Source organism: Phoenix dactylifera, chromosome 2 (assembly GCF_009389715.1).
Source record: "Phoenix dactylifera cultivar Barhee BC4 chromosome 2, palm_55x_up_171113_PBpolish2nd_filt_p, whole genome shotgun sequence".
Taxonomy (NCBI): Eukaryota; Viridiplantae; Streptophyta; class Magnoliopsida; order Arecales; family Arecaceae; genus Phoenix; species Phoenix dactylifera.
The window spans coordinates 11,314,683-11,325,514 of record NC_052393.1 but is presented as its reverse complement, the minus strand read 5'-3'; the positions used below and the strand labels follow the sequence as shown (position 1 = coordinate 11,325,514).

The 10,832-nt window shown below is 42.2% G+C and overlaps 1 protein-coding gene across 1 annotated transcript in view; it reads right to left on the bottom strand.

Moving 5' to 3' along the window:
* Window positions 1-357: 357 nt before the first annotated feature.
* The window catches only part of LOC103708491 (zinc finger CCCH domain-containing protein 19-like), a 29,978-nt gene continuing 19,503 nt past the window's right edge, over window positions 358-10,832 (bottom strand). The window contains exons 9-13 of the mRNA XM_008793432.4: window positions 9,904-10,055; window positions 7,553-9,808; window positions 6,538-7,480; window positions 3,597-4,809; window positions 358-1,024 (exon numbers count right to left, since the gene is read on the bottom strand). Coding sequence (XP_008791654.2) covers window positions 6,693-7,480; window positions 7,553-9,808; window positions 9,904-10,055 — 3,196 coding nt within the window. The 3' untranslated portion in view covers window positions 358-1,024; window positions 3,597-4,809; window positions 6,538-6,692. The remainder of the gene's footprint in view (window positions 1,025-3,596; window positions 4,810-6,537; window positions 7,481-7,552; window positions 9,809-9,903; window positions 10,056-10,832) is intronic.

The following is a 10,832-nucleotide window of genomic DNA, read 5'->3' as shown; positions in this document are numbered from 1 at the left end:
TGGCCTAGTTCTTACTGTTGTCAAGGTAGCGACCATTCGATGTCATGAACAGCTGCTGGGCTACAAGAGATCCGAAGAACTGAGCTATGCCTTAAAATCGAGGGACGCTATCGATAATCGCAGCTGCCTTGCACTTTAAAACACAGACAGCCATGTAAAGAATGTTTAAGTGGTTGTTTAATTCCTCCATTATTTATAAAACCATTGAACAGCAATAGTGAAATACAATATAACATTCAGCTGTGGAACATTACTTGATAAAACAGTCGAGCAAATCAATCAATATAAAAAGGGCTTCCCGATGGTCCAGATTACTAATCAATCTCATATTTTGCCATATAGACAATCTATGCCCTGTATTGAACTAAATATACACTACAAAATCTTGAAAGCATTACAAGATCATAAGAACAACAGCATGCTCAAACAAAAATGTGTAAAAACATTTGATAAGGATTTTGAGATTTCTGATCAACATTAAACAAGTCTACCTGAGTGAAACGAGACCATAATGCAGCTAAAGATCTTCAGGTTTGAATCATTGAGATTGTGTCAATGGGCATAATTCGTTTATTTGCCTTCCTGCTGACCAAAGTCTTGGATGTTCTTCACAGTCCGTAAAAACAACCAAATTAGCATCATAACCGATCATCCCCTGGCTTATCATTGTTCCACCATCAACATCATACAAAGATATCTTTCTCGATCCCTGCCCAGGTGTAGCTATTGTCTTTCCACCTTCTACAAAACAGGGTCTATAAATTTGGTAACAACTTCTAATATTTGACTCAACATGGCCTTCAAGTTTAAGAACTGGTCCAGCAGAGTGTCTAACATCATAAAGATGCAATGTTGGATCTTTACTAGCAGAAAGAAGCAGAGACTTCCTTGTGCACCACTCCACAGTGTTACGCCAGTTGAGTGCTCCGATTTAATGGTAAGAGCACAAGGTTCTGGCAACCTTGTATCGAGGACACAAATACAACCATCAGCTCCACAATCAGCAAGTTTATTCACGTTATCTCTGCAGGCAGATATGTGAATACAGTTTATTCCTACGACCAAGCATTAGCAATGAGAATAAAATGCAGGTAAGGTTAATCTACCAAGCGTGACCAATCTTGAACCTTGAACTATCTGAATTATGGTCCATCAAAACCTTGAGGGAGGTGTAAAAGAGCAAAAATCAGATGCAAGACACATTTGCAAAATGTCTCAACCTTGAAAAGGGTCATGGTTGACATAAGATCATGATGTTTTCAAACTCATTGCCTGCACATATACATGTCTGCTTGTAACAAATTTTTCTGCACAGATTATTCAGAATTGAGTGTAACCTATTTCAGAAATTCTAAAATGGCCATCCAGCTTAAAAGAAATAGGTTCCCAATTGTTTTAACCATTTCATAAAGCAAGAGATATGGACTATTTACTAAAGCCCCAAGACTGTTGAAAAATAGCTAGTCAAGTAATTTTGAAAATCATCAAAGGCAAGAAATAATTAATGCATGTAATTCATACTAGTGCAATATAAGGCTGGTGAATATTTCGTAGCCTGTTAGAGTATTTTCGCCTCTCCCAAGTTTCAAAACTCAAGTTTATTGAATCTTATGGCTCGAACAATTTGGTGCTAATAATAATATGGAGTCTTAGTTTTGGAAAAAAAAAAACCTGTAAGCAGTGGTTGCTCAAAATCTTCAATTGAACTTTTTTATTTTATTATTTTGTTTTCAGAATTGATATTACCTTGCCACCATATAAGGACATGTCAAGTTGCAATATTAGTGGCTTCAAAGTACAACTTAATTCTTTTCTCTTCATCACACTTAGAACACACAGTCTCCCTTTTCATTCCTCTTATAATTGTTGAATGCAGAATCATTGGGCACTTATGGTGTAAAGCAAATAATGTTAGCAATATAACACTTTATAGGGAGGATCTGCGAAAGGAAAGAGACTCGACTATTAAGGAGACAGAGTGAAGACTTCTATCCATAATCCACCAGTGATATGACTGAATAAATGAGGAGCTAAAATTATGGCTTTTCAGGGGACAATAACACGAAACTGGCCCTAACTCATAGCATATGATCAGTGGATTCAACAAAAGATTAGAAGACAAATTTTAGCAGCAGTAAGCCAACCCTATATTGCAAATAGGCTTTTGTTGAACTCAAAATATAACAGAATATAGATTAGTTGCCAGAAAGATTAGGCAGACCATGATATAATCAGAAACTAGTTGAGGGTTGAGTAACTAATTAAACAGTGGGCTGAGCTCATATACAGATTTTTGATCCGTCATATTGACCTTAAAGCAAAACGAGCGAAGCTTCAGTTATAGACTTATAGTTGCATTACAAAGATAATTCCAGCCAACTTGAAGTCTAAATCAGAATTCGGTTTGGGTGCTAATAGATTAGAGAAAAAGGATTGTCAAATAACTCTCAGGGATGGGTGATCAGTGGTTGCACATGATAACCACCTCTTTGTCTTATGGTGCTCTGACAGATATCCACCTTTTAGTTTGCTAACAATGTATCGCTCAGGGGTAGCCAAATGTATCTAGAACTTTTATACTGAAGATTTACCTTCTTTTGATGGTCTTGTCAATGACAACCAGAGAGCTTGTGAGGAGCATTGATCATTATGTTCTTTGAAAAGATGAAGGCATGGGAGGTGGCACGTTCCTTGGATGATAAAGTAACACAGGGCTTGACAGCATGCCGCAGTTGCCTATCAATTTCATCTTCAGTGAGTTAATAAATATTAAACATCCAGCTTTCAAGGCATTCCACCATGGTAGTTGTGCAATAAAGCCATGTTTGTATGAGCCAGAACAACTTTTCAAGGAATTCCATCCAGTTTTAACTTGGCTCAAACTCAAAGTGCTGAGCTTGCACTAGTCGATCACAGTTTTGAACCTAATTCTCAAGCTCAAGCCACACACCTATAGAACTGAAGCCGAACTTGAGTTGTTCATGAAATGCTCGTTCTAGGGTTAATTAGTCAATCAATGTCTTAGCCATTAGATTGACATCTACTAGCTAAACTGAACACTATTTTATACATATAGTGAAATAAAAATGAAATAAGAAGGCTTACTCAAGTAAAATGATTCCTAAAAAGAATTAATATCCTCCTTAAATATGATGATCAGCATCTGCAGGCACTTCGTCTAAAAGAAGAGATTCTCAATGATCCTTTAATTCCAATACTAAAGGCGCCATTTAGTTTGTATCATCTTCTAGGAAGCTCAATACTTAGGCTACCTAGGATCCGTACCTGACAACTGATGTTCACTGTTAGCCTGGTTTAGGATAAAAGGCCAAAATGTTTTGAAGAGATTAAACCAAGAATTAGTGTTCTATAAAAAGAGGGGGCCGGGGGTGGAGTGCTACTGTATGGGTTTTTGGAAGGTATTTTTTAACAAGAAGCAATGCACACCATATTTAAAGATAAAAAGATCGTACAAGAATAAACCTATAGCCTGCATCCAAATAAATATAATGATAGATCAATCATGAAGATATAAACCCAAAACAATGAGAATTTGAAGATCGTCAAAAATGTTACGAATTGGATGTAGAGATTACCCAAAACAAACAGCCCTAATCACTCCCGAGTGGTGGCCAGCAACTTGTCGCTCTGTCACGAGCTCCCCTGCCGGCGTGAGCCTGGAAATACCCACAGAAGAGTCCTTGGAAGCTGTGGCAATCGAGCAACCCAGCCGGTCCATGGCAAAGATCCCACCTGCATGCAGCTCCATCGATTTGGCAACAACAGGAGGGGACCAAGATGATGACAAAGCTGGCTGCCTTTTGATATCCCAAACGACAACACACCCATCATTCGAACTCGAGACCATCAACATCGGATTATCCTCCACAAACTTCACCCCCGAGATCCAGCTCCAGCTGCCCTTCCAGCTCATAAGCGGCTCTTCCGTTTCGCCTTTCCCTGCCCCTTCGACGTTTCCGTCACAACCATCCTCTCCTCCCCCGTAGACTGATATAAAGCCCCCGTGACCACCAGCGGAGAGCAAGAACCGATTCTTATTCAAGAAACAGACATCAAGGGAGTAAATCTTGGCAAGCGAGGGATCACGGAACGCCTTACCGACAGTTCTGAAACCCATAATAGAAGAAGATGATGGGTGAATTTTAGACGAAAGGACAGAGGAGTCATCGGAGGCATCGCAGGCATAACGGAAGACGGAGGAATCGACGAAGCTGGGCTCGGAAGGATCGGCGGGGGCTGCGAGGTCGGCGTCGGCGCCGTCATCAGAGGAGGGGGGCGGGAGAGGGCGTTTTCTGGTGCTGCGGCGGAGGGGGGCGGATGAGGCTGGGGGAGGATGGGGTTTGGGGGTTCGTTTGGGTGGTGGGGGTTTGGGGGCGGCGATGCCGAGCTTCTGGAGGAAGTCTTGGTTCCGGCGGATGGTCTCCTGCCGGACTCGCTCGTACTCCGAAGCAGCGACGGCGGTGGGTTGAGGAATGGAGGTGGTTAGTTTGGAGCGAAGGAAGGAGTCTATAGAGGATTGCCTCAGTTTAGAGCTAGGGGCCATATTGGGTAGGGGTGGGCGAGAGAGAAGAGGCGAGGTTAAAGAAGGGAAGAGGGGGTGTTGGAGTGGGAGTTCCGTTGGTCCGGCTGAACTGTTGACGGCTGAGGGATGGTGTTTAATTAGTTGTTCACGGAGCCGGTGTCTGGGTGCTGTCGTTGCCCATACTAGTGGGCATTCTTTTGCTTAGAGGAGCGGAGGGGCACAGTGCACGGCCGGAAGCTTTCTTGGCGACTTGGCGGGAAACACAGGGGGACTTACCTAAAGGAAACCATCCTCTGTGGATATTTTTGAATGGTAGGTACATGTGAATATCTCAATTGATGTCTCCTTTGCAAGATATTGCCCCTATAACATTTTGGGGATGAATGATTTTGTCATCATATATGAAGATTTCAGGATGTTAATATGGTGTCATCATTTAAACAGCATCACTTCTAGGAAGTTGATTCATGACTTGGCGGCATCTTTTGGAAAATAAGTATATTCTATATTAACATTTGTCTAACAAACTGCAATAATTAGTGAAGATAATACAGGCTAAGAGTGAAGGTTATGAGTTGAGGAAGAATTCAATCTAAACAAAACCACCAAAGTATTCCTTCTAGATCGATTTAAGGGATATTGAAGACAAATATTTTTAAAGTAATTGGACATATTTGATGCATCCCATGATGCCAAATAAATCCATGATAAGGTCTTCAGTGTCTCCATGAAGGAAAGTGACTTGATGAGTGAAAAAATGCTGGATTTATCTGAAATAGCGGGCGAAGGTCTCGGCTTATATTGTGTACTTCTAAATACGCAGGCTTTATGGCACAAAAGCTTCCCGACGGTGGTCATTGAAGCTGTTTTTCGCCGTTAACAAAATGTAATGACCTAAAATGGTTCTTGTTTCCTTGAGACGAGCCTGTTGGAATTAGATAAAACTTACGACCTACAGGCTCAGCCAAGACCACTAATACCGTTGTTGAAATTATAGTGAATGAGAAATGAATCGTGCTTAATTTCATTCATAACGTTGACCTTCCTACAACTGTTTTTCACAGCCTTGTTACCATGCACTTTCTTGACAATCAAACGTAACGACCATCTACAGATCTAGAGCAGCTAGCAAAACGCAACGACCATCTCATACACTAGAGTTACAAAGCAGGCATGCAACTACCCTACTTTTCTATTGGTTCCTTCATAATTGCCAATGACACTGTCCAAAATATTAAAGATTGATTGCGGCAACAATGAAAGTTAGAGGTCACCAATAAATTAAAGCTCAACTATAGTATGCCATACTAAACCGAACGATACGAAATATACTATATTGTACCAGATCAGTACCAATATACGATACGGAGGATGCATTGACACTCAATACGCAAACTATCCTCCATGCCGGATATACCAATACAATGATAGAATAACATTAGTACAGAATCCGATGGCTTATCTTGAGCTCAGCAGCAAAAAAGCACGCCTAATTGATACAAGGTCTCATGTTTCAAGAAGATTATACACTTTCTACCGAATGCCTTGCATCCGAACCGATGCCCAAAAGGTATAGTTAATGGATTCAGTGCATCACGGCAGTGTTGGCTAACAGAACATTGACGGCTGATTCTAATGCTTTTTAAGAACTTGCTTTTGGTAACCATGATCTCTTGGTCAAGGATGATCTGTTCAAAGATGCTTATCAGGCAGCAGTCGGGAGGATAAGAACTCACCAACCAATTAGATGTTCGCTATCCTTCTGTAACTTTTCTGAGGAAATGGGAAAGAACCAAATGGGCCAACCAGTTTTTCTATTGTAGTCCAGAAACCGGTACCAGCCATCACAATTGGATGCGACAAATACCAGCTTTAGCATGAGATTTCAGCAGTGTAGAGTCCTGACGAGCTATCCAGTATCTTCTTCTGGTGCATCTTAGCAAGGAGCGGCATGTGAAGCTTTCACTGCTCGAGGTACACCGTCGTACAAACAGAATGGAGTGCAAAGAGCTGGAAAGAAAATTGTACACTCATATACCTGCACACAAGTTCTACATGGCATGACAAAGCAGAGCTTTCGTGACCTCATTATCAGCTACCAAGGTGATTATGCTGTGCAAGAAAAGAAATGGAAATTTAAAAATTCCAATCATGGATGCAGATAATTACAGGATGCACCCTTCTTGCAGTGCCCATTCTCATGGAACCTACACACTCCTCGCTGCCCTTGTCCTTTCGGCCCTTCTCCTCTCGGAGGTGGTCGTGATGACCCCCCACCGCTAGCTGACTGAGTCCTGTTCCATGAGCTTCTCCCACCACCATGCCTCAATACCCTGCCCTCTGGGTAGTCATCTCCATGATGCCTCCGTTGAGCGCCCCAGCTATCAGGATCTCTGGCTGGCGAATTCCAGCTCCTATTGCTCCCTGTTCCCCAACCAGCAATTGCATCTTTATTACCCTGCTGTGTTAGTGCACCCCAACCAAGATTCTGAATCCCATTTCCTGCTGGTGGTACTCCCCAACCAGAAAATTGGTTTGAATTTCCCTGGGAAGGTGCACACCAGCCAGTATTTGGGTTTGAATTTCCCTGGATGGGTGCTCCCAAACTAGAACTTGTTAAGTTCCCCCAAGCTGGAGCTTCCCAACGTAAGTTTGCATTTGTATTTCCCTGTACTTGTGTTCGCCAGTCAGTGTTTGCATTGTTACAAACCTGTCCCAGTGTTCCCCAACCTGCATTAGCATTTGCATTTCCCTGGGTTGGTGCTCCACTGCCTGTGTTTGCATGTCCTTGTATTGCTGTTGCCCAACCCCTGTTTTCACTTCCTTGTGCTGATCCCGTACCTACGTTAAGCTGCGGAGCCCCTCCCCAACTCGGAACATCTTTTGCCTTGGTGCCCCAGCCAGGGTTTGATAATATTGCTAATTCAACAGACGAACCTACATTCAATGGAAAAGCTTTCAGCATGTTAAAACCATCAAGCAAGACCAATCGATAGTTTTGGATGTTACCTGAGCTAGAATCAGCACCAATATCCCATCCAGAAGGCCGGGAACCTGGGGTTGGAGATGGCAATGACCACTCAATGGCAGTTGTATCTTGTGCGCCCTCCAAATTAGAATATTTTATAGGATCAGGACCTGAGAAGTGCAGCTCTCCCCCTGGGGGTGTAGGAACGGTACTAGAACCATTTGGTTCCTGTTTGTGAGCTGAAGCCGGTGCCCGTCCATGCAATTCACACACAGGCCTGGAAGCTGATGAAGTTTCTGATCTTTGAGTTGCAGTGAGCTCCAGCACATCAGATTCAGCTGTCGGTTTAATATTTGAGGCAGGATCAACTAGCTTCTCTTCCATGCCTGCTAGAGGAGGCTGCTTGTTCTGTTCTTCAGAGAAAGATTTCTGAGTGGACAAGTTTTGCATCTCACTTATGATATCTTTATCTGCCACACCTTCATCTGAATTCCTTGACAGCAATTGCATGTTATCTACTTTACGTGAAAGGTGGGCTTGTGGATCCAATGGTCTGAATGCAAGAGAGGCAGGGTCAGGATCAGACCCCTGACTTACAGAAGCTGAGCTATCATGTGCTTGAGGCCACTTCGTGGCAGGATCAGCTTCATTAGGCTGGTCTCCAGAAAACTCCTTCCCATCACCTCGAGGAGTTGGACTAGGGTAATCACTTTCAAAGCTCTGGCTCTTATTCATGGCAGAGCCACCTGAAACTGTAGCATCATTTGAAGAAATTTCTTCCTTTTTGAGGAAAAGAGATGATTGGTTTACCACAATATTTGGTGCATTAGATTCAGTAGGTTTCTGCTGAACGGATAGTGAAGGATCACCAAACTGATCTACTATCTCAAGAATCTGGGCACCACCAACATCAGCCATTCTACTCATACTAGGCACAGAAGCAGATGTGACAGACCATGAACCCTCACCATTTGATTGGTTTGGCATATTCTGATCCCCATCAGGATTTTCTGTGGGCAATTTATGTGCCCCACTGAATCCAGTAACTCGAGTGGTGCCCCAGCCAGAGTTCATAGGTTGAATAGAAGAAGCCGTAGATGCAGATGCATGTAAAGAACCTTGAACGCTAGTCCAGTCTGTCCTACTTGGCTGTTGGGTGGGAGTAGGCAGATTAGAATAATTTGTTGGTCGGGCCTTCCAAGGTTCACCAGAAGTTAGTTGAGATTGCTGGTTTAGAGGGCTCCAACTAGAATGCTGTCTTTCATAACCCTGACCACTAGCCCTTGACCCCCTAGGCCTCTCTGAATTCCATGTACTTCCATGATCTTGGCCGATATTCCATATACCAGCATATCCTTGACCCTCTCCACTTTGATAAGATGGTTGTTGGTATGGATTCCCAGAAAATGGCGCTGCAGATCTGGGGCTTTTCTGACAACTGGGCTGGCCAAACCAAGCATTATTACCCTTGACTGCCTCCATTTCCAGTGCAGACAAGTTAGCTGACCGTGTAGCCCATCTACCAGCATTTGGCAGGGTATTACCAGCAGTTGAGAAAGTAGCATTATTCTGGCTCGCACTCCAGTTGCTCCCATTCTGCATGCCTACCCATGTGGAATTATTAGTCCCTGTCCTGCCACCATATTTATCATCTCTATTACCCATTGGACCTGCAAAATTTGCAGGCTGAGGATAGCTGTTATGCTGAGGCTCCTGCTGTGGCAAACAATTCTGGGACTTCAGCACATCAGTCAATAATATAGAGTTTTCTTGCTTCTCAGTTGTTAGCCAAATTCTCAAGCCAGGTGGGAAGAATTTATTCCACTTGAGCAACTGTACCATTGAAAAGGGTCCCTGGACAATTCCAGCTGGGTCTTGATAGTGCCAGACCTTATCATTCTCACTGACGTTTGATGGTACTGAAAGTCCAGAAGGTACAGATGCTGATGTTTCACTTGCAACACCATGTGTACTTCCAGGTTTTGTAGCAAGTTGGTTATTATTCCAAATGCCAGCCTCCAGACCTGTCGCACTGGTTTGGGTATTTGGCGTTCCCCAGCTTTTTGTCCATTGTGCATCCTTACCTTGATTCCAGGACAATTCATTTGTCCTATCCGCACCATCACTATATGCGTCCAATTTGTCTTGTGCATCTTCTGTCCGGGAACCTCTGTTCAAATTGCTTGAACTTTTTGATCCCCCACTCCCATTATAATTTGATCCTGGTCCTCTGCCTGGAGGAAATAAATCCCTTGCCTTCCTACGAGACACAGATTCCCTCAACCGACTGTACTTATCTGCACACATACAAAGCAAAGTAGCATAATTTATAATATAAGAAATAAATGCCAAAGCTGCAACTAGCATGCACCAAGCCAGAAAGGCAAGGTACCTCCTTTTTTGTCATCCACTTCTTCTTCCTCAGCAGATTCATAATCTGGATCCATATGTGGGTCAGCATGGATTTCAGGAACTTCATTTAATCTGCGCATGCGTTCCTCAGGGGTGCTCAGAATGTGCAACTTTTCTACACATTCTCTAAGCGTGAAAATGGTTAAGTATTACTGAATCATTGCTTTTATATGTTTTTTAGGACAAGTTTTTTGATAAATGACATGTAGCTAACCAATTCTACAGAAACCAAATATTAGATCATATATACTTCCATTCAAGTAAAACAGGTAGTAGATCATGAGTGATTGAACAATAATATGAAGGAGCATTATAGGAAAGGTTAATACAACAACTATCTCGTAACAAATTTCAAAGATTTCCAAGAGCCCACAAAGAAGCAGGTGGGAAAACAAAAGCGCTTCATGTAGCAAGCATCACATAGAAATGTGTCAATGAGAAATCCAAAATGCAAATATCAAATCTTTTTTTTTTAAAAAAAAAAAAAAGGCTTTTTCGTGCACTAAAAGCAGTTTAAATAACAATTGCAGCAGTTATATATACAGTGTGCTCTAGAATTGGAAAGCTTTGCACAAACAGCTTGGAGACTATTTTGGACACTTCATTGCAAGTGTTGATACTTCTGAAACAAGTGCCAAACAGCTTAATTCAAAGTGTGGAGACTAATCATAGTAGCAAAGTGCCATTGTTTTTCTCTATAATGCAAAAGAGTAAACAAATGAAAGGGTTAATCAACTTCATCCTCTAGCAAAACGTATGATTATATGTTGTAAAAGATGGTTATGTTCAGTTATTTTAATGGTGGTTGTGTTGGGTATGTGGCACTCTGTCCTATTAACACTGTCACAACTTTTGGTTGTGCAATGGATATAAAAACTAATAGAGGGCTCAGCATATGATTTTCAAATA